Source organism: Musca autumnalis, unplaced genomic scaffold, assembly GCF_047663935.1.
Source record: "Musca autumnalis isolate F117 unplaced genomic scaffold, ASM4766393v1 scaffold_1, whole genome shotgun sequence".
Lineage (NCBI taxonomy): Eukaryota > Metazoa > Arthropoda > Insecta > Diptera > Muscidae > Musca > Musca autumnalis.
In genome coordinates this window covers 1,923,676-1,949,016 of record NW_027411644.1, presented here as the reverse complement: position 1 = coordinate 1,949,016, position 25,341 = coordinate 1,923,676, and the positions used below count along the sequence as shown (strand labels likewise).

General features: G+C 36.3%; 1 protein-coding gene across 1 annotated transcript; it reads left to right on the top strand.

Annotated features, from left to right (window-relative positions):
- Positions 1-12,516: 12,516 nt before the first annotated feature.
- On the top strand, positions 12,517-24,901 carry pxb (putative Hedgehog signaling attenuator pxb). The gene is made up of 5 exons (XM_073986796.1): positions 12,517-13,005; positions 16,210-16,580; positions 18,893-19,005; positions 21,495-21,666; positions 22,349-24,901. Exons 2-5 carry the CDS (start codon positions 16,383-16,385, stop codon positions 23,963-23,965), a joined length of 2,100 nt encoding a protein of 699 aa, XP_073842897.1. The 5' UTR covers positions 12,517-13,005; positions 16,210-16,382; the 3' UTR covers positions 23,966-24,901.
- The last annotated feature ends 440 nt before the right edge of the window (positions 24,902-25,341 follow it).

The window sequence follows — 25,341 nt, the reverse complement described above, 5'->3', positions numbered from 1 at the left end:
TGTGTGTGTGTGCATCTAACATATTTCTTTACCTAAACGGAATTTATGATTTGGAAAAGTCACAAAACTGTCAGCAACTGCAATTCAATTTGTGGCAAATGTAAACATAAACACCTATCTATCCAAGGTTGCAATTAACACTTCTGCCATCGACCTTGGTTTTGGTTGCTAGTCATGTTGCGTTTACAACAGAATTCTGGCCAGAAAACATCCTTGAATTACAACCGAACATAAATACATTATCACCGGTTTATAATGGCCGAGAAGTGCCAGGGTCAGACAATTTTAAAGTCGATGCAAGTCGGGTCCAGAACGGGGTCCATTGCCGTTAAACTGTCTTAATAAAAATGTCTTTTTGACAATTGATTTATTGGCTTTCGTCAATCTCATGCAGTACAAATGCACATTCATACATGCATGTATAGTTGTATTTTTTAAATGCTGTTTCTTAGAATTCTATGGGTTACAGTGCGGGGAGTTTTCCAAATGAAACTGTCATAAAGTTAAAACTAATTAAATTCTTGTCTTTATTGTCTACTTTGAACAGAAAGAGTTCTTGTATAGGGATTACGACTACACGCTCTAACTTGCGGAGGATCTATCTGTTCTCCATTGCTGTTGAGTGAACACGCAAGTTTTGTTGTCAGATAGTTTATGAGCTGTCATCTCTTTAGGATGGTGGTAATTATAATTATTTCTTTTGTCTTCTTTTGTTTTTTTTTTTAGCTGCAATAAAATTAGGTACAGAAACAAAATGAATTGAACTTGTATACTAGACACACACATACAGATACACTTAAAACAGTTGCGTGTGTGCAAGCAAGTTTTTTGATAGTCGTTTATAATACATATGCAGAGAGGCGCCACGCACTCGATTGATTCGCCCACTTCAAGATGATGGCGATGATAGCTTTGCCTCCAATAAGAACCATGATGATGGAAACTTAACAGCACACACTTAGCATGCAAATAGGACGTCATCTATTGTAAGAACTTCGTTTGGAATGCAGAAGTGTTGTTCCTGTTGCCATTTATGACTGTTTTCGTGTAAGCATACATATAAATTTCCACTGTACACATTCACTAAATTTCTGAATCAATGTGGCCTAGGGAATTAATTACTGCATACACATATCATTAGGTTTTATTTGTATATCCTCTATTATATAATATAATATATATAATCAAATACCTATAAATACAGCGCTATATTTTACACACAATTTTAAATGAAAGTGGTAGTGAAAGGCCACAGGATTTATATTCGAGGTAGACTATTTTACACGATTCATTTTTAGAAAAGAAAAAAAAAAACAATATCTTAGAGGACTTAGTAAACTGTTGTGAAATAAATAAAATTAAAACCCTAAAACATTTGGAAACAATCAAACAAAACGCCAAGCTATTGATTGAAGTTGTCCGAAATAAAGTCAACATTGTTTCGCATTTCTTTGACTGCACAGTATTGAGTTGAATTGATGGGAACGGAATTTAAGGAAATACTTTATGCTATTGACAAATGCCGCAACAATTTGCAATGTCACCCAAAGCCACGGAGACGATCTTCATCTACCGCATTGACAAACCCAAGATTGGGGACCAAGTCAGTCACTTGCATTGTTCTTTGATTAACACAATTGCTCAGTGGCAATCTAGCATTAAAGAAGAGAACTCGAACAAAGGACGCTTTAGTCCTTTGTTAGATGAACTGAACAAAAAACAACTACAAATCAAAGATTAGAACCGATTTCAATGCGACTGAACTGCATCGTCGAGTATTGTAATTGTAATAGAAATAGAAACTCTAATAATTGCCCAGCATTCAGAACAATACTGATGTGGTTGGTGGTGGTGGTTCATTTGTGTCATTTCCTACCATATTCTTTTGGATGATACAATGACAGCTACCTGGCATTGGTTTTTCCTTCTAAATCTTTTTATTTTCCTTTCTTCTCTCGGCCAATCTTAAGATTGGGAGAGGGCGAAATTAGTTGATTGTCAACTTCTTAATTTGTATGGATAAATGTGGGATGGTTGCCTGAGGTATTCTCTTCTTCATTGAGCTCTTGAATGCGGCTTCTTTTTTGGTCGGATCTCAAGGTATTAACTTGTTTTGTGACAAAATGTCACCAACTTCATAGATCCATACCGCCAGTTACACAATGCAATGAGTCCACATTTTCTTTTTTTTACATTTACATTGTATTTTCTGTAATCTCAGATGATATGCTAGGCCCAGATCGTAATTGATCTTGCCGCTATGCTTTGTAAAACACGAACCATGTGTTCCATACCTCCTGTTATGGTGGTGTTAAGTGAGAATAATTTCTTTACAAGTTAAAGGATTGTGGTGTGACCACGGCCTGTCGCTGGCAAATAATCATTTGTCATCGTAATTAAGTGTGTTATTTTCGATAGGCGGTGTCAGTTCTAGAATTGGGCTCGTCATCTCCCCACAAGAGCCGACAACTTAATTAAGAATAATTAATGTTTTAGCGTTTTTTTTTTTGTATTAAATTAGAATGTGAGTGCAGCCAGATGTTAAACATTCAGGGTGATTAAATATTCCAAAGAAAAGTTGGAAATGATACAGTATGCAATTCAAACCTATCTAACATAATTTGCTAAGCAACCAACAACTTGACAAAACTTCCGATGACAAATATTGATGATCAAATCTTCTGGTACAGAATGGCAAATACTTATAAAGGTCATAGTATTTGTAATAAGTAATTGAAAAATAGGGTTGCCAGCCAGGTCGAACTAAAGGTTTGTGTGGAATTAAATAACTGACATTGATTCGTATATAAAATTTTCTAATGATTTACGCATAAATGCTACTTTCCAAGCTCACCATTCGTTGACCCACAAAAATAACATTATAATATGCCTGATGATCGGACTTAACCACCCGTGAAACGTAGTAAGATGGTTGAATGTGTGGGACTTCGGTGAACTCCTAATTTTTTCGATGCACCTTTTAGGTCATAACAGCTTAAATCGAAAGAGATTTCAGGAATTTAATCTTTTTAAGTGAACTTTTATTGGGCCACAGGTTTGATATTAGTAACAAAATGCTTCGTTCAGTGTTAAAAAAAAAATTTCGTCCCCATGCTGGATTATACTACATAATTACACAAAATGTTCACTATGAACTTTTTTAATTTCTTTACTTTTGTACTGTTTTAGACTACTGTTTGTAATGTAAAACGATAAAAGAAACAATTTTAAATCAAGGAATTAAAATAAAAAATAATTTAAAAAATAAGTTTCAGTATTTTATTTAGACATGTACATAAAACTAGAAAATAATTTGTCGCTTAGCCTCAATAAATATATTCTTTCTCATGATGGAATCTCTCAAATAAAACGCTTGCCGTTTAATTTTGGCACCATTTATAATTTGAATGCAAGCGTTTTATTTGAGAGATTCGATCAAGAGAATGAATATATTTATTGAGGCTAAGCGACAAATTATTTTCTAGTTTTAAGTGCATTTCTAAATAAAACATTGAAACATATTTTTTTAAAATTATTTTTTATTTTTATTTTTTTTAGTAAATACATTTTTGACCACTGAGAACAAAATTATAGTCAATTTAGGCTGAAAATTTGGAGAAAAAAAAACTTTAAAATGCCTGATATCGTGTAGTACCGTAATATAAAGGCTATACCAAAACCTGGACTTATGTCCATAATTTTTTGTGGGGAAGTTTCTGTGCCATTGGGAACTCCAAATGCCAAGTGACATCCAATTCTGGCTAAATATTAAGATAAAATCCTTAAAACACTTGAAATCAGGTGGTTCCGCTATATGGGAGCTATACCAAAACCTGTACCTATGTCCATCCTTTTTAGTGAGGGAGTTTCTGTATCAATGGGGGTCCCATTGCCAAGTTACAGCTAATTCGGCCTAAAAATTAAGATAAAATCCTCATAATACTTGAAATCGGGTGGTACCGCTATAGGAAAAAATGGTATTCATGTATTGTCATCCAAATCTGAAAAGTGTTTAAAGTTTCAGTTCGATTGGTCAACTACAACTGCATTAAAAATGAGTTACTAGATTTGAACTAAATCGGGTGGTACCGCTATATGGGGGTTATAGGAAAAAATGACCCCATATTGGATTTGGTTTCATATTCATGTATTGTCATCCAAATATGAAAAGTGTGCAAAGTTTTAGTCCGATTGGTCAACTGCAACTGTGTCAAAATTGAGTTACCAGATTTGAAATGGAATTTAAATAAAAAACGGTTAAAACACTATAAAAATGGACCAATATTGGATTTGGTTTCATATTCATGTATTGTCATCTAAATCTGAAAAGTGTGCAAAGTTTCAGTTCGATTGGTCAACTGCAACTGCATTAAAAATGAGTTACCAGATTTGAACTAAGCGGACACCAAAGCAAGTTAAATAAAACACTGTAAAAATAAAACAATTAAAGTCGAGCTTTCGCATCGGCTTGTGCATCGGCCACATCAAGAGCTATGTCCTATAGAAAATTCAAGGAACTGCTGTAACTAAGACAACATTTAATGGAGTGAAAATAGCTATTGAATAAAATTATAAATTAAATTATTACCATGTTCTTATTCAATATTGTGTATATTGAATTTAGCTCAAGGCCTCAGTAGCCAGAGATCTTCATATTATATCTGTTTCTGCAGGAGTCCACTATTTTTAAAAATGTCAAAATAGTAGATTCACCGCAAAGCAGATCAATTGTTTATTTTTTATTTTAAAATACAGTTATAATCCAAATAATGTGGCAAATTGGTGGTAACATTATGCTTTTTATTATCATATAAACAATATACTCGTCAAAAACATTTGCCCATGTGACAAAATCAGTACCCCACAGATTTCTTTTAATTTTTGTCCAGAAGTAGGTATTTTACGCTGATTACGAACATTTATTATTCAAACAGTTTCGCCTGATAACGTATATATGTATTTACGTGTCTTATATTTCAATTAGATCGCTATATCTCAAGATTGGTGGGTAACTCTTTTGGAAAATCATTAAGACCATTCCAGTAGAAAATTTCTAACTCTAAAACATTGTGACATTTCTTGCACACGTGGGATCGATGATGGTTTTTAGGGCATTACTTCTGATTGTTAGGTCTCCATTAAAATTCATCCTCATCAAACAAAAAGCAATTAGTGTCAATCCTATTCAATAATTCAGCGATTCATATACGATATATATTTTCCTGAGCCTCCATGGACTTTTCTCTTGCAGAATATCCTTAACATGCCACAATTGCACACTAAGCTATGGTTATATCACTCCCAGGAAATTAGTATCAACATTTCATGGCCAAGACCGCTGCAGCCTGGAACAAACAATTAAATGTCCAAACAATTTGTTTATATTTAAGAGCCAAAATAAATCCTTGTGAGTTATTGTTCATTTCATCGTTCGTGTTCATGTGTGCAGCTTAAAAATATAATCCTGCATGTGACATATACAAATATGATCCTTACATTCAGACAACATGGAAATTCAGCCAAAACTGAAGGACACCGAACCTAAATGTATCCTTTAGTTTGAGAACACACCTTGAAATTATTGTAACAAATACTAAGGTAAGTATGTGTGCGTGTGTGTATTTGTGCTTTTGTTGTCGCTAAAATGTACTGTAAACGACTATCCGTCCACTCAATGAATGAATATGAATTTTCCTATTGTCCCTTTATCTGGGAATTGTTGATGATTATGACGATGGAATGAATCACGTTGGTGTTGTTGTTGACGTTTGAGTTTGAATATCTACAAATGTACATGTATGTACTTACATACATATGTATGTCCCTATAAAATAATTAATAATGGTAAAGGATAATCCCGATGTTTGTCCCTGAATACACCTAACCAAACAAAACGATGTTTTATGTTTCTGGTTTACATAGATTCACAAAAGGACAATTGTCTACACTGTAGAACATTTGTAATCTAAATCAAATATGCATATTTAGGTTGTAACAAATTCAGTCGCCAGCAACGACAAACGGCAACTATTTAAACGACCATGAAGTAGTTCTCAACTGCAAACAACTGTAAATGATTTAAAGAACTTTGTTGGTCACAAAAACCAGTAGCGTCAGCTGAAACGACTAGCAACTGCAGATCACTGTGTCCACTGCAGTTTGTCCCAACGAAATGTTCGCAGACATACAAGCAAAGGCTAGACTATGTCTTTTCCGTGAAAGTGGGTCAGAACTTTTGCCAGCAAATTCTATTTTTTGTGTGTGTTGGCACTATGGGTGCATTCGAAAATACCACAACTACCTATACAAAACATTTGGAGATGTTACCATTTTAATAATGTATTCCCCGTTACAATTTTGTAATTTGCTTCATTGTATATCTACTGCATATTACTGGATTGGCAATTTAGATGGATATAAAGGTTAATTTTGTTTGTTACATTACAAGATTTCAATAGAAAACAAATTTTATAGAAATCGCAACAATGTCTCCAGTTTTGAAACAAGCATATGTATGTATATAGCTGAGAAAATTTCAAATGTATTTATGCAACCACTGCTACATTCATACAATATGTATGAAAGTAATCATAGATAGTGAATTTTAACATGTGGAGCTGTGGGGTGCCTGACACAATAATTCCTTGTTCCTTTTCGAAAATACAGAATAACATATGCATACATACATATATACATATGTATGTATACGTAAGAATGCAGGAGCATGCAGTTCCGGAAATATCTACGTTTAGTGCAATCATCGTATATACATACGTCGGCATGTAGGTAGGCACAAAGTGTTAGTTTCTATCTCACTATTGTTGAGTTTTTATGCTTTATACTTTCTATTTATGTGACCGACTCCCGAGCCCCATGGACTACATTGAATGTACATATACTGTGTTGGATGGTATGTGGTAAATCCTGTCTGGCATTGTCTTTGCTAGCCTTGATGGAAGTACGTACCTTCATGCATTAGTACACGGTATGCAAACTTAAATATACAGATCCATATACACATAGCCCAGAAAGTCTACGTTCACCTCATTATTTTCAAAAATGATACAAAAATATTGCACTAATACTTTTCTGGCGATTTCTGCACAAATATTTTTTTGAATATCACTTTCATATTTTCAACAATTTTCAAAGTAGTTATCGGACGGTTTGTTTTAATTATATTAATTATGTTACGCTCCTCCCGTTCTGATTTTTGGACATCCAGATCTGGGCTTCGACGAAAAAAATCGGCTTCTTTATACTTATTTATCACTCTTTGTATGGACGAATATGTTCTACCCACAGTTCACCAATATTTCGAAAGCTTTTTCCTTAATTCACTTATAATTTTCCTTTCGCCAATGCTAATTTCTTTGCCCTTGTTTTCCAATCTTGAAATCATTCACTGTAAATGTGTGTAAATGTGATTAAAAAATGGGAGAAAACTGCAAAAGATTCCAAAAAGATAACGGTACTATTATAAGATATAAATTAAACGCTGACTTTTTGGTTCTCTAATTTAGCAGTTGTAGCACTTTTATATCGTTATCTTCGTCATAGTAATGGATTTTCTGGAGTTTCTCTTTTTATTCTTGCACTAAAGATCGCGACTAAAAAATTTATGAACGAAAATGTTAAAATTGTTCTCATTTACCCATATATGTAATGTTTTAGTATCATTTTTGAAAAGAAATAAGGTAAACGCAGACTTTCTGGGCTATGTGTACATATGTATCAATGTACATGTGTACATATGTATGCATATATTCTTTTGCATGAATAGTTCATGCATATCTGCATTTTTATACACCTAGTCCTGTGTGCGTGCATTATTAAATATAATGTTATTGTTATCCTTTTCACTTGAATTTGCATTTTAGTTAGAAACTAGACAGGATGTGAGCACACACACTCAAATAAAAATCAAACAATAACAATGGAAAAATAAATATTTAAATGAGAATGGTTTATGCCCCAGTGAAATGGTAGAATGTCGTCCCTACGGCCAGGACAGACACAACTTTTCACACCTAGACCACAAAACGACCAGATCTCGTTTTCCTTGATAATGATATTCAAGGTTAGAGGTGTTAATTTCCTCAGTCTGTTTGCCGAGAAAGTTATTTGGTTTGGACCATGTAGTGTTACTGTCTATAGAAGGATATGTATTCCATTGATGATAATCCCGCGTGCGCTATTTGGCTGGAACATGTTAAGGGTGCTTTACACTTGTTTCTCAAGCATAGTTTTTACAAAATCAAATTGGAATTGATTTCTCATGTCGGTCGTTGTCTGTGCGTAGCACATAATTTTTGTTCCATTTCATGGTTGTTGTAATTTGGGAATAAGACTGGCCGTCGACTGGGCTGACAAATGTGCATTAACGCCATGTGACTAAGCTTTATATTTAAGGGGTGGATGGAAACGTTAGGGGGAGTGATGCTAAAAGAGTATTGTAATTTTTTTGCAAAACAAAGTGCCACTTCCTTTATGCCGACTAGGTTTGTGGTGGTTGGTTATAACTTATGTACATATATAAATATGTCTGTCCGTTCGAAGGAGGGTTCAATACAATTTCATTATTCAGATGGAAAATATTGCAACAAAGCTTTTTCTTCGATTCACTTTGTAGCAAGAAAGTAATTTTGAAAATAAACTAACTTAAGAAGTAATTACACCAATCCATTATTTATCACATCAACACTTGCAGACAATGGAAACGAAATTAATGTTGCCGTTGTTGTTGGTGGTTTTGTCGATGTTACAAATGAAAACAAATTTTCTGATTTTCATAATAAACAACACTTGTCTCGAGGTGATAGTGAAATTGTTTCGAAAACAACAAAATATACGAACTGAGACTGATCTGATGCAAGATAGAAGGCAAGTCGATGGAATGGCCCAGCATATCTGGAATATATCTAGCACGATATGAAGCCCCGAGGTACCCTTTTACATGTGAATGTGTTGAAACCCATTGATAAATTATTGAAAGTAACAAAAACAAATAGGGAAAATGCCTAAAATTGTTGAAGGAAAAGGCAAAAATAATAGGCTGCTAAATGTTGTTTAATATTTTCTTTCCTTGGATTTTTTTCTTGTTGGTGTCAGTTCACACTTTGTAAAATAAACAAATTAAGGCGATCATACGTTCCCAGTGTACAAGTGCAAGAGAGGTGTTGATATTTAAACTAAAGGAATTTTGTGTATATGTAGCAGATAATAAACTGGGTGAGCGGAGGGAAACCCTCCTCATATTACATTACGGCTTCTATCGAAACACCTAAAAACAACAAGCAACACAGATTCATGTTTGGAGACACAGGCACACACATACACATATGTATCTCTATGTTGCCTAAACATGCAACTCCAATTCATTCACAAAATGAACTTTACTCACTTTGGGAGCATACAAATCGTTCATTTGGGTTTCTATGGGGAACTCTCCCAAATTATATGTTTGCCCAAACAGCTGTAGTCGCCATGTGTTTCGGATGTATGTATGTGTGTGAGTGGACGTAGTGAATGGGAGTGCGAATATTTGCATGGTTCTTGTTTATCTGGCGGTCTAGCAATGCAGTTCGTTTTTGACTTGATTCCGTGATTCAGCATCTGGAGAGACATTGACCTTGATCGTCATCGTAATGATGTTGTTGCTACTTTTCAACAATGTCATACCACTGCATTCCCCTAAGCATTACGAAAATAGTGGTAATAGGGAGGGAAAGTTTGCACACAACATTGCAATTGGTTGAATTTACATCTCTATATTTGCATTTAAGTATAAATATAATTATTGTACATACTTAATTTATTTGCTTAGAAATAAATCACTATCACATACATAGATATAAGCGTACGTTCGTTCTTTCATTCATAAGTCGCGTTTGCACTTTGTAAATTGCAATTAAATACAAGACTCTCACTGAATCTATGACTACCATTTACCGTGACCATGCATCACAAAGGTACAAAAAAAAACAAACCACAAGAAATTATCTTTTTATATCCCTTAATACTTTTATAAGCATACATACACTTTCGAACAAACATTCATACTCAGTGCCTACCAGACAATCTAGTAAACTATACAACAGTCATTCATGGATGAAACCAACAACATGTACCAGACATCAGACAACTCAATTATATTAATAAAATCTCCGTCGTTTGTAGTCCTCTCTTCGTGCTCACTGTCCGCTCTCGTTGGTATTAGTGAGGAAACACTCTCCGAGAGTCAATGTTAGTTCTCACACACAGTTCATTCAGAATTCACTAGTGAGTAGGATTCCCTGATTTTAGTAAACACGTCTACCTGCCAGAAAGACCAAACAGGATAAATGCATGGATGTGTGTGTGAGTTTTCCTGTTTGAACATTTATAATGTATAGCACTCCCAAACAAAATATTTTTGTATTTGTTCCGTATTTCCCCAGTAGCGTATTTCCCTCTAAAGAAGGCCTTCTACTTTGGAGCCAAACTAATATTATGAATAAACATAATTTCAGGACATAATTGATCGATGTGGATGTTAGTCATGACCCCCAATACAGGGTCGGACTGGAATCCCATTAATTTTGTGGCCAAACTATATTATTTCGATTTTCAATTTACATACTATACGATCTTCAACATCCTTGAATTCTTATTTAACCAGTTTGTAGTCCTTTATATGGAAATGAAGTATTTGCTTATCAATAAAATATTCTGATCAGATCAAATCAACCAATTAGTGCATGAACTGAACATTTAAGGATATTTTCTGGAAAGATATATTTCGTATGCTTGCTGTCAATATCTCTGACAGGAGCACGTTAGATCTGGCGAATCCACTTTTCACCTGCATAAAAATTTACTTCAATTAAGGTTTTTATAAATGCTAATACTAATACCATCCCCCATTGGCTGTTCAGGTAATTTTTACCATTATAGTGTTTTTTTTTCAGAAAGTTCCAAGGAGACTTCCTTCATCTGAGACTCACTTTTTACTAATACCATCCTCCTATTGGCTGTCCAGGACATTTTTGCCATTATACTTTGACATACGATAGTGTTTTTCACAAAGTCCCAAGACTTTCTTCATATGGGACCCGCTTATTGCTGAGTCCTATTTATAGAATATGCCGGAAAACTCAGGAAATATGGCCTAAATTGTGTTGAGAGTATTTTTAAACCGTTAATAATGTAGAAGAACAGAATAATTAAAAACGTTTATATAAAAATTACAATATAATATGTATTTGAATTGATCAGGATTATGTCCAAGTAGAAATACATACATAAGCAAAAATTGCGGAAGGTCACGATATGTAAAGTAAATCTTTCTATGCTTAAGCGAATGGAAATGAACTGTGGAAAAACGCTATTGAACTATTGAAGCCTTACTTCCAAACATCGTGTCTTAAAAATCAATTTTTTCATCAGATGGGGCAAGGGAGACTTTTCTCATATCAATGCGTGCACCCAGATTCACATTAGCTCCATGATATGGGACCTACTGTTTATCGCCGAGTCCGAACGGCGTGTCTTAAGACACCACTTGTAGAGAAGTTTTACATGGCTGAAATACTCAGGAAATGTCGGCAAAATTACTGAGGGTATTTTGCCACCGTTGAAAATTTTTGATGTTGCCTGGCCGGGGAATCGAACCCTCGACCTTTAGCGTGCAACCACGGTGGCACCCAGAAGAACTATAAAACGATTAATTTTTCGATACATCGGTGGTTGGGTAAATGTTTAAATGCAATTATTAGAAAATTGAGTACATCTAATTCCCAAATAATTGCACTTTTACCTAAATCCGGATGTATCAAAAAAGGATCTTTTTTATCTCTTCTGAAAAAATTTATTTTTTTATATACCAGGTTGAGGAGGTAAAGTTTCGATATGTATAAGTCTATAGGTAGTGAAAAAGAAGAAACGTTGTTGACAAAGGCTTTATATACCAGCTATAGATAAAAATAAGTTTTTGAAAAAAATACGTAATGTGAAAACAGTTATTCAATACCTCTGAGCATAATATGTACATTTATTATTGTTGCAAAATGTTCTCTGTGTAGTAAAAATATCATATTTAAATACCATGTCGAATAAGTTGGTGAAAATTCGATACAATAAGAATAGACAATATGGCATACTTCCCCAAAAAGGGAATACTTTGCAACCATGACTGGACTCATTCTTTGGTAGTGAATATTTTCCTAGTATCTCTGTCTGGAAATTGATAACCTCATATCTTACTCATATTAACTACAGTGAGGTATTTTAATATCGATCAAGTACAAATAAAAGGAGCACTATCCGTACTTTTTACATGTCAACATCCAGGCCTACCTAGTTATAGGCCTTGCCAAATATACCAGTCATTGTGTCTTACACAGAAACGAGGGTTTGTTCTTAGAGTCAATGCTACAAAACATTTACACATACAATTTCAAACACACATACACACACACAACTCAGCTAGCATCGTGCACTCTGTCGACACGACACACAGAGCAGCTAGGAAATTCAGTCGTTTGTATGACTCTCACTTGGTGAACGTTTATCAAACAGTTACTGACTGCAAGTCGTCGGATGAAGACGTATAGACGCGCTGATTCCGTTCATATTTCGAATAAACATTTACAACGTGAAACATAAATGAGAAAATTTAAAATAAACAAAATAACACGACCGAAACGGATTACAATAACCAAAATACAAAATTAAATCTTTTCGGAAAAAAAGTATTGAAAATAAAAACAAACAAATGATTATTGAGAAAAATTGAAATTTATATTTGGAAAGAAAAATGTGCATGCAAAAAATCAAAGTGAGATAATAATACAGTGAAAATTTTGAAAAAGAAGAATTATAATAAATAGTTATAATACGGAAACAAAAGCAATATTCATAACACAACCAAATAAATAAAGCCCACCTCGAACACTCAACATTTGGATTACTTTACATTTTCCCGTTAGCAGAGGATTTCAAGTTTACCTAGCCCCTCTTTCCAAAGTAAGTATTAGCAGGATTGAAAAACAGTTCTCCATATCCAATGTTGAAACTGTTGTTGCTGCTGCACATTTTTATCGCATTTAAGGCACACACTACGCCGGATAATATACATATGTATGCACTGGGCTTTCGAAATCCGCTGGCACACTTAAGACATTTGACTTAGACGTTGAGCGGTTTTTATCTTGCATATCAGTTTGCCAGAGTAAATATTATTTCAGAATTACCACATCTCCTATTGTGTGGATGCATTTAACCAAAATAAAAGCCGACATTTCATTTGTATTCCAAAGCAAGCACACTTTGCCGAATGTTTACTTTAATTATGACAAGTGAATGGAATGAATGGCTTTTACGCACTTCACCTACATACAAAAAGACCTCGACAAAAGCCGTCGGTTATATTGTTCCACCAAAGAGAATACTGCCGATGTTTGCAGAGGTCTTGAGTAGAAGAGGAGGAAGATGCTTAAGAGCAAAGTTAATTTGTTCAAGTAATTGTCGTTCCAATGCCAGTTTAAACAGCAACAAGTGTTCACTTTTTTATCCACAACTGCACCGTGATAATCACACACACACACACATACATGGACCTCTACCCAGTCCCAATATTAACTAGAATTTCTAGAGAAATGTCTTTATCAAATAGATGTGTTAGGCAAAGGAAGCTGCCACATTAAAGCAGCACCAATTGACGTGGTTGGTTGGGGTGTTTTAATTTTAAGCCACAACTTTATCCATTCTACTATTTATTTATTTATTTATTCGAGTATAAATCATGAAACCGAACATTTTCATTTCGGACGTACATATGTAAATACATAGTCCATACATACATATGTACATGTAGATGTTAATCGCTAAGCTCTGAAACAGTCACTTTTGGGGGTATAACGTTTGTTTGTCCCGTAACATGTCTGTCCCCCGTACAGGTAGAGTCTCAGACACAAACAGACGGACGAACCAACGGACAGGTTTATGTTCGATTGAGACGTGCTTGTAACAGATACTTTCCCGTATCTACGAGAACATATCTAAACATAATTTCCTTTTTGGAGCCGAAAAAAAACCTAGTGGAGAAGCATTAGTATGCAGGGCTTGTTCGCATCGGAATGACAAAGAATTCATATAAAAAACATAAAAATTATGACTTTATTAAAATATTAAAATTGAATTGAACAGCTAGCAAACGTAGAGAATTCAATGGCCTGGGAACCTGGAACGCGTTTCCTTTCAAAAGCATCCAAAAGAAAATGATTCGGACATTTGAATGGAATGGGCTTATTGATTTAAGCCGCCTGAATTCGTGGAATGAAAATGAATTTGAAAAGCAAACATTCTCTAATGGCTTTAAGTCAAGACTCTTGATGCGAATAATAGCCAGATCATACTTGTAAGGTATATGCGTGTGTGCTTTTGTGGTGAAACGCCCAGCTATGTTACCCTCCTTTTGTTAACGTATAAGCAATAATTTGAACATTATACGTTTTGTTTTCTTTGCGAGTGGTTGCTGTTAGCCAGCCAGCCAGACCGTCGTATTAACATTTCAATTATTCCATTGTAGACTCAGGTAGCAACCGCTTAAACGCACCCAAGATCGTAATTGAGATGTGGTTGCATTTCTTTTGGGACCAAGTCCATAATTAATCAATTGTGTAAAGTAGCGAAAAACAACATTTGTTTCATTACTTTTTTTCTAAGGGGTGTTTCGAATCTCCTATCGATTCGACAACGACGAAGAACAATTAAACTCGAAGCCACTTTGTTTAAAGTGGGAACAATTTATGACATGCCGAATATTGTAAGGAGTAGCCAAAACAAGCAGCGTTAATTGGGAATCGAGCAAGCGAATCCGAAGACAGATGCGCTCTTGAGTGGGTTTCTTTTTTCAGCGCTATAGCACGAAAGACGACAATATCCGTAGATGTCTTCGAAATTGCACTTGAAAGAACGTTTCCAAAAATAATGCCAACATCTTCAAGTTCAAGTGATTCACTTTTAAATGTCTTTGGCAATTACCTAATTGGATATCTTTCATTCGTTTTTGTGCTTTCGTTGTGTTCGAGCAACATGCCACCCTCCTTCCCTACATCCATCCCAACATCATTGTCTGCAGTGTTTATTAAGCACACAACATCTTGATATCCCAGCCTGGCACACCTTTTAGAATTGATTAATTTTGGGCCAACAACCGGCACTGTATCCATTCATTGTCTGGCTGACTGGCTTGAATACTTGTAGCTCATTCCTGAGAATCTTGGGGTCCTCGGGTATATTTGTTGGTATTCCAGTGTGTGTCTGTGTATGTACGACGAGTGGCTTTGAAGTATCCTAAGGGAGCTTAAAGTCACATAATGTGCTCATCATCATGACTTAATCTGAAAACAAATCGATTCGTATGCTGTGCCGACTTCTTCTTTCATTTTCTTTTTTTGAAATGGGCTGCTCCATTTAGATGTTTGTCATTGTACACAAACACACACACACACATTTGCAGCGGATATTTTGATTTGTTTATAAGAAAAATATGTCTTTATTTATGTTGGTTTCCCAGAGAAAGATAGAAAAACACATTCATATTTCCATTTATTTCTTATTTGAGTCTTGGATACAGTGTCTGAGGTATATGACGATGTTTAGCCAGTCAGTTGGGTATTTGCTTTGTCTGGTGTTTATTTAAAGATGATTACAAAATATCATTTCTTAATCTCCAAATACCAGCCAATGCACGAAGCATGAATTTTGTACAACATTTCGATGAGCGTCAGTAAAAGTCAAAGATCCTGACGCCAAACGACCGACCATATGTTGCCTTGAAGGAAACAAATTTGAACGGGCGGTGGCAATTTTTTTGTCAATTGATTAAGTAACCAATTTTTATTATTGCTTCGCCAAAGAGCAATAAATAATAAATGAAAAAAGACATGGGGGTTGATTTGTACGTCCCGGGGTGGATATTAAGTTCCTTGTTTAGAAATGGGCATGCATTGTCGATTTAATTAGCATATGTTAGGGATTTCTTTTAAATGAAGGCAAATATGTGCATTGGCGACAGTGTGGACAAAGGATATTGCTCTTCTTTGTACGTCCATGACCATGGTCATGTTCGGACAAAAGAACATGCAATTCCTTCATAGATTAGAAGAAACAGCTGGTTTTGAAAACACCTTCATATGCTAACATTCTCTATTTTTCTCTTTTCAGCTTGGACACGCAGCCAACTAAAAATGTGCAAAATATGACAAGACATTAAGGAGCATTATTTCCGAGTTTTTTTTTCTTTTTTTGTTTCCAATTACATTTTAATTTTCTTGTGTTTCTGCGAACACATTTCGGTTTTTGCCCGCCAAACATCAATCGCTTAAGTTTATTCACAAATGTGGAAAATGTTTGACGATATCATTGAATGCAGCGAGTGTGGTGGTGCTCTCGGCCCACCGCCAAAATTCATGATACCACCACCACCAAGACCACCATCCATGGCGGTGTACGAGGCCTCGGTCAATTGCAACGAAGAGGAGATGGCATTAAGAGCTCAACAAGCCTGGGACAACGATATGTGCGAAGCCATACCGGTAAGTTGTTTAATTTCTACTGTAACAATTAATTTGCTTTAGAAGCGTTAGGCGTTCGTTGTAATAGCCAACGTTCAATTACATCAATATTTTGTGTCAAGGGGTACAACCGCTGAAATTGTGCCACAGATACGGGTAATCACCAGCACATCTGTTCTAATTACCTTCCAAGGCAAGTGTGTTGGATGAGCCGAGGGCCAATTCTTTTCTTATTTTCCATTCGCCCATAAATCTTGGCCTCTCATTTGAAGTGTGACAGCTGTCATATTAACTAATATTTGTCATGACAATTTTCGAAGACAACAACTATAAAGCCCTCGAAAAACGTTAATAAATCTTTGAGTTGAGTTGTCAAAAAGTTTGGCAAAAATCATTTCTTTTGCACATCAAGAGTCAACGACAACGATACAATGACCTACACACACACACACAAAAGCAACATCTGCTAAAGATTCCTTTGAACGTGGTCTACATAATTTGGCCTAGCCCCTAGCCTTTTGTTTATTTAGGTTCGGTTTAGATGAATAAAACAAAAAAGAAAAGCCAACAAATTGCCATGTCTTGGGCGACACTTATGGATCGCTATACCCAAGCTGACATTCTCATATGCATACATTTACATATGTAAATTTTTTTGCAAATACCAAACGCAAACAGGAAGTCATTGAAAATCATTTCATAATGCTTATTTTTGATTTGTGTAATACCGGTGGGGATTTTAAAACAAAATAATGTTCACATCCCCTGGAGCATTCCAACTCACAAAAAACACTTTCGAATCACAATTCCAACTAATAACCAATAACTTTTTATATCCCTTTGCCGAGGATTTGATGTCCTTTTATATATTTTCTTTGTTTTTTCAATGACGTGAGAAGGTGTAGACTACTATACATAGGGAGAGGGAGAGAGTAAACGCAGTTTAGGAAAACATCCAACCGTTTTTTTCATTACCAATGATTGAAGTTGCTCGTAAAAGGATTAAAAAAGTCCTGTTTCAGTCCTCAATTTTCCCTTAAAGAAATTAAAGAGAACAAAGTCCCAAATGTCATTTCTCATTTATGACTGACATTAAAAGTACCGCCATCAAGTTTAGCAATTTGCAGCAACACTTTAGTTAAAGTTCAATGAAAGTGTTGCCGTGTTCAATGAACTTTTGATTTATTACCCTGAGAATACTGTTAGAACACTTGGGATACCCTTTCGATTTAGATTTAAAGTCGAGATACAATTCAGTGGTGAAATCCAATTTTCCAACGGTAGTCTACGGCAAAAAAGGGCTCAACCATGTGCTCAGCCAGCGATAACATCCGAAGACAAACAAAACGACAAAAATGGTTTATTGACAAAACAATTGAAATGTTCCATTCGACGTCGGTATGCAACATAAAGTAGGCCTTTTGTAATCGTGCTTTGTAACGCTGCAGCCAACACTTGGCATGTTTGCCTTGGCCCAAAGATAAGCAGAGCTACATAAGTATGACGCGAAATGGGATCATGTTTACCAAAAGCCAAAACAAGTAGCCATTGTTCCATAAACGAGAAACCCCATCCTCTCTGTCTGCCCCTTTTTTGTGTTGTTAATTGTGTTACCGATAGTTACGGCGGGCGTATATGATCGATTAATTGTTATCGGCTGGTCGATTCGTTTGTCCGTCTCCTCAATATGGCGTGGGCAATAAATGCACGGTAATATGTCCCATAAATAAATTAAATATTTATTTGTGATCCCGTTCCCGATTGAAATGATTAATTACCACCACTGGATTGGGTCAGGGCTTTGCATTTCCCCCACTTTACAGTAGTCATAAGTGTCTCATTGTAACGCGATAAGACATTGAATGTATGTCACTAGTGTTTACACAATAAATTTTCAATTTCTAACGGCACAGGAACAATAACATCTCAACAACCAGAATAAATCAATTTTATTAAGTATTAGGAAATTAATAATTTCTTTCATTAAATAATTCAAAAAAATGAAATCAATTTCCCTCGCAACGGACAACCAAGTACAATTTGTTCGTGCAGTGACCACTGAAAACGCTTCTGTTTCTCTAGTTTTTTTTTTTTTTTGGAAAATCGTAATGCTTTTAAAATTTCCATACACAAATTTATGGCTTTTCCCTGGTGACCTTTGATTGCAACACCATTCGACTAAGTGTGTCCACAAGAAGGTCACGTTGGCGTTGAAAATCTTGCCGTTGACAAAGAAAAGATCAAACCAACACAAAATATTGAATGAAATATACATTTTATGATGTGTTCATTTTTTATAACACTTTTGAACTTTTCTCTTTCTTTCTTTGCAGATCCTCGATGCCAGTCTCTACAGTAGCCAATCTCTGCAGACGTCAGCGATGATTGCTGTATTCTCCCTGCTTCTAGTTCTGGTCGTATTGATCTCATCACTGTTCGTTTGGAAGTAAGTATTATCTAAGAATATTTATAAGAGTAAAAATATCCATATTTAGGCCGGGATAGTTCTTGTCTTAGTTCGTCCTATATGTGCCAATGCCCCATATTAATGTCTGAAAGTATTTGCTTAGGTATTTTCACATGAACACACATTGAATGCTCTGTGTTAAATAAACAAGCAAATCATCAAATAGTGCTAAATTTGGAAACAATAAATGTGTATGTGGCCGGCCCAGTTGATAAATTAATATGGGTTAGCAACGTATGATGTTTGTCTCCAGCTGTATCATCTGAACTGCATGACACCTTTTATTGTTTGTGTGTGCCGTCGAATCGAGGACAATTGTCGTGTTTGAGCAAATACTTTCTGGGAGACGTGTCGCTGCATTTATGAAATTAATTCAAAAATTAAGGTAAAATGGCCAGCAATCTGCGGCGGGTGGCGATTTCATCTACAGCAGAAGTGATTCTGGGTAGTTCCTTTCCACCCTCTTATGGATGTATGTGTAATGTTTGCTTGCGTGTGTGTTAGCTACAAGCAAATGATAGTAATATTTCTTTTACACGCAAAATACACAACCTTAAGGCCATATTCATTTTTAGATGTCTTGTTAACATAAGACCATATAAATAAAATAACATTTAATTTTATTTATGAGTAGCCGATTTCTTGTTGTTTCTTCTCATCTTGTTATTGCTCTTGATACTGTTGTTGTGTTGTTTATATAGACTTATAAACGATAATGGTCTTATGACTCCCTGCCCTCCCCTTCCCTGCTCCATCCAGCCGGCCAATGTGAATGAATCTTTATGCGACACAAACGCACATACTGTGTGTGGTTTTTGCTGCCTTCCAAGAACGTGGAGGGCAAAAAAACTTTCGCAACAAGAACAAAAACAAAGAAAATAAAGTGGATAAGAAAACCTTAAAGACTCTTTTTCATTTCGGCACTTTTGCCGTAAACATCCTACCCAGCCAGACAATATCTAAGGCCATCCATCCATTGTTTTTTCTCCCAAATGCTTGAAATTGATTTTATTTATTCATAATGTTGGCAACAGTATTATTAATTTTGAATTTCGAATTGTCGTTGCCATGCATTTCCAAGTAGTTCCAACAAAGCTGCAGCAAACCTGCGGAAAATTCTGTCAATTGATTGAATTCGACTCGGCCGACTGGATAATTTACAATTTCCTTTCGCTAAGCCCATGATTAGCATAAAGTCAAAAATTAATAATATGAACGCACACACACACAGTCTCACGCAAGTCCGCTCTAATACCGGCTGATCCGAGATTTAAAATCAATGTTGCATTTCGACTTATGCTAATGGGCTGCCAGCAGCTTAGGCTTGTAAAGAGCAGAGCCCGGTTCAAAGTCGCCAACGAAGAGGTAGCGGCAGTGATTATGTTCAGCATAGTTGTCAACAATACCCACCTCTTCATGCTAATGCAGAGTATGGACGAACGAACAACGCGACAGACGGAAGGCACGGGCGGACGTAAAAAAAACTTGAACTTGGCTATTTCTAAATTGATGGCATTGTTAAAGTGCCATAAAAATGTATGTTAACCATGTTATTAATAATATAAATGACCTGAAGCGATGAAACAAACAACGTAATTTGAAACCACTAAAATCGTGCATCTGTAATTTATTAATAACTTTTATTGAAAACCAAACTCACATTTGGGCATATTTTACTATACCCCTGGGCGTTATCAATCCAGTCATCATCTACTGAGATGGCGATTGCCAAGTTTTTGTATGGGAAATACAACTTTTGATACAGAGCAACGGGAGGAAGGTTTCCTTTTCTCTATAATCCTAACAAACATTCTTATGTATGTCTAATTGCCGCATACAAAATACCCATCAATTTCAAACTCTCAAATAAAACATGAACCAGGTCCCGATTTGAATGAGTGACTGATTTGTCATATAAGTTCAAATTGAAGGGGCAAAAGGCATTTCAAATAAAACATGAAGAAGTAATTCAAACATATTTGTCTGTATTTGTGTTGGAGGGAGACAGCGTCAGGACATTACCATTTTGTCAAGTTAATATTTCATAAACATTGTCGTTCGCCCTGAATCCAAAGTCACCCAAAACAAGGCGAAGAAGGCAGGCGGTGACTTCAACTTGAAATCTTCTTTAGCAGCAACATGTGTTCATTTGAAACGCTTGTTTGCAGTCAGACTTCTTTGTGGGCTGGTGTGAGAAGTTGATGTTGGTAACGTTCATTTAAAATTCCTTGTTGTTGTTCTTTGGTTGGCAAATGTAAATCGTTCTGTTTACACCAATATTACAAGACTAGGCTGCGACTTTAAATTGCTTAGCAAATATAAAATCGATTTGTCATTTGTTTTACTCTGAGTTGCGGTGGGGAAAGGGAAATGTGTGTTGTATCGCCTGCAATGATTTGGCGACTATCCCTTAACATTCTCAAATAGAGTATTAATTTATGGTTTTTATTTTCTTCTTTTCTTTGCAGAAACAAACGAAAAGTTCAAAATCTTCTGCCGTGCAAAACTCCCAACCGGGGGCCTCACATTACGGGGGCTCTAACAGCCCTGACAGCAGGTCATTCGGTTACCTACGAGGATCCCGATGCTCACTTAGGCCACCACAGACCATTGGTAATGCGGCACCATCATAACATTGAGGTAAGTTTCATTTCAAAACAACAATGCGACATTATCATTTTTGCCTTTGTCCTCTACCTATAAAATTCTTGGACTTGAAAATACACATGTACGCACTGTCAATGGTTATATGTATGTGTACAATGACAACCCCATTTAACCAAGCAATTCCTTTGTTTGGTAACTCAACGGATATGAAGATTCGTTTTAGTTTCGGGGATGGCATTTGGATTTTCGGCAAAGCTTTTTCATTTGTTTAAACCTTGCCAAATGTCACATCTCCGAGAAACTCATAGCTGTCATGTTCATTAACAGCGTGTTAAGTTTCAGTCAGTTGAGTCAAAACAAATCATATTTGGTCTGTTCCAGAACTGCAAGAATCTACTAATTTTTACTATTTTTTCCGATAACATAAAGAGAAAAATGCTATCGTAGTAAAAAATAGTAGCTTCTTGCAGGTTCTGGAACAAAGCAATTGTTTCCCGTACACAAACGCGTTTTGTTAGAATAAACGGAACGGTGTGGTGTCATGATCCTTTTTTAAAGCCATTATGGCATTTGTTATGGGATTACATTTTGAAAACAAGTCCGTAGAAAATATCAAATTTCTGACTAGACCAAACAGAGTAGATTTTATTTGAAAATCAAAATTCTTTAATGATTGAATTTTCTAACTGGTTTCCTTTCTTCTCTCCTCTTACAGATGTTGCACACTAAGAGCATTCATTATCCAAGTGGATATCCCATGACAAGATCACCCCCGTTCTTGGTTACAAATTCACCCGGCCCAGATCCTTATCGCTCAAACGATAATGTCTACGAAGAATTGGGTACTAATCGTGATTCAGATGGCGAAAGTGAACCACCACTAAATTCCGATGATGATTTTGCTGAGGACGAACTCTCGTTGCCAGGAGAGCGCTCCTTCAACAAACCCAACAATGCCGAGACTTTAAATGCAACGATGATCAATCAGGCTGAACGCCCCAACACCACAGAAGCCAGTACATTACCAACAACATCGAACGCTTCGACGAGTATGCCTGAACGTAATAGTGTTCTCTCTTCGGATTCATCCAATCAGGATGCATCAACGGCTACCGCAGCTTCTTCTAGTTCTTCACACAATAACAACACAAACGTTAATTCTATGACCACCAGAAGTAGTGGACCCGCAACAGTGGTATCGGGTATGCTAAGACAAACAACGGGAAGAAGATCATCTGCAAGTGGAGTGAGGTCACGAAATGATAGAAGAAGTACAACAACCGAAGACTTAAATACTTCTGCATCCACTGCAGAAGTTACAGATTTGACCCCACTGCAACACATGTATGACCATAGCAGTAATCTGATGGCTTTAGGATATCCCCACCAGTTGCATCCACAGGCACAAAGCTATCACCACAGCCTACATCACATGCACCACCAGAGCAATAGTAGAAATATGGCCGCGCATATTCCACCCCACTTTTACAACACTATTGAAAGCGAAGTGGATCGTCGGAATCGCATTAATGCGCAATTGAAAAATCACACTGGCCCTGCCGTCGCAACAATTTTCCGCGAACGTATACAATATCCCGGTAGTGGTAGATATCCCCAGCATTATTATGCGTCTAATGCTCCGAATGGCTTTTTGGCCAGTTCTATGAGAGCCCGAACCAACCCACGTTCAGGGGATAGAAGAAGAGGGCGCATGATTGCCCCACCAGATAGTTTGGAGCCAGCATATGGCTACACAGAACCTGTCTATCACCAAAACTACCACTATGAGTCCTGCAGCGTGCCAAATAACCGTATTCCACAGCCTATGGCACCATACCCTGCCTACATCATGCCCGAATATAGTTCTGGAAGCATGTCCTCCTCCGGGTACAGACATCACCATCCTGCCTCGCAAACATACCAGAATTCATCGCCACTCTACGCACATGGAGACTCTAGTTTCGGCTCCGATTCGGGTTACAGTCATCATACGCCTGCCTCATCAATTGGACGCCATGATTACGATATTGCAATGCCCATTCCTCCTGCGCCACCAGCACCTACACAGAAACCACCAAGCAAATTAGCGAATGCGCTAAGTTTTTCATGGCACAAACGGAAATCGAACAATAACAACAACAGCAATGGCCAGAATTCGACTGCGCTGAACATTTTAACGTCATCAGCGCAAACAACCGACCCCTCCACCGAAGCATCTAGTCCGAACAACAACAGCGCCTCCTCTACAATTACGTCCAATCTGGAGAATACATCGTCGTCATCAAGCGGAGCACCTCAGGCACAGAACAATAACGAGCTGGTGCAGGCGTGAGATCACACCTGACACCGCGAACAACAACATTTCGTATATGTGGCAACCACATTCTTACTCAGTAGACTCTAATCCAAATACATAGTCAAATTTAGAATATAAGCTATCTATCCCTCTATCCTCTCAGAAGAATCCTACGTATCATCTAATCCTAGTTTGTACGCCATACCTCTAAGTGTAAATATCAACCGGAGAAATATTCTCCACCCATTTGTAAATATTGAATCGAGCTTTCGACCTTATAAATGTAAAGAAACAAATCGATCCTCGCCACAAAGGCACCAACAAAAACCCCTTAAAGCAACAGCTAAACTATAAACGATGAAGCAATAACACCTTAGTCCAAATAACTTCAAACAGATAAACAAAGATATCTATTTTATCACTGTTATTGTTTTAGTCCTAAGCTTCAAATGTCCCCTTTCCAGCCACGAGAACGGGTCACAGCGCCCCCTTACTATACTTTCGTGGAGGAAAGATGGACTCCTCTCCGACCAACCGATTGTGATTGTTAATGTACTATACTAAATATAAAAAAGAGAACTAGTTTTACTTTTGTTTGTTTCCTATTGATAGGGCATGTGCTCCGGCTGGGCTATGTAAGTGCTCCGACTCGAACATACGTCGCCGGGCAATGCTGTTATCTAGTTAGTCATATTTTTGTGAACATTACCATTTTTTATTATTATATTAATAATAATTTTTGTATTTGTACTTATTATACCGTATCCTGTAAATTTAAACTGTAGCAGATAGAAAAACACTCCTAAGTTGTTATTTTAGTTTATAAGGACGACAGAACTGAATTGAAATGAAAACAAAAAGAGTATTTATTGCGCAAAGAAGAAGATAAAGAAGAAAAGCAAATGACAAACAATTACAAAAGGAAAATAAAAACCAAAATGATTTAAACTCATTTTAAATGAAAAATTTAAATATCTTTTTTGTTGTTTTTTTTTTTTTAACAGTACATTCTCGATTCTTGTAACATAGTTGTTTTCATTGATTTGTTAGTATGTATGTTCATGTCGCATTGTCCGTAATGCATGGAGTAAATATTTCATATTAAAGTCTCCGTTATTTCCATTTCCGCCATTTTTTGTGGCGTTTAAACAACCAATGGCAATAAGTGGGTTAAATGCAGTTATTATATTCCATATGTATGTCGGATAAATTACAAAAGAAATTAGAGATTACCATGGACCATCCCTTTCAGAGTCAGGTTGAGAGTCAACGTTCCTTCTATACTTGACTCGATATTGTTTTATTCTAATTTGGAATATGGAAGGGAAGATCTGTTGCCAAGGTGTCGATTCCATCTAATTCACCATAATGATCAGCACATCGCATTTTCATTTGCACAACAACTTCGGCAT

Bases quoted from the DNA above. Each gene is read 5' to 3' on its own strand.
- pxb (XM_073986796.1), top strand. From the start codon at position 16,383: ATGTGGAAAATGTTTGACGATATCATTGAATGCAGCGAGTGTGGTGGT. The intron at 19,006-21,494 runs GTAAGTATTATC...TTTTCTTTGCAG, and splicing joins TCATCACTGTTCGTTTGGAA to AAACAAACGAAAAGTTCAAA. The intron at 21,667-22,348 runs GTAAGTTTCATT...CTCCTCTTACAG, and splicing joins GGCACCATCATAACATTGAG to ATGTTGCACACTAAGAGCAT.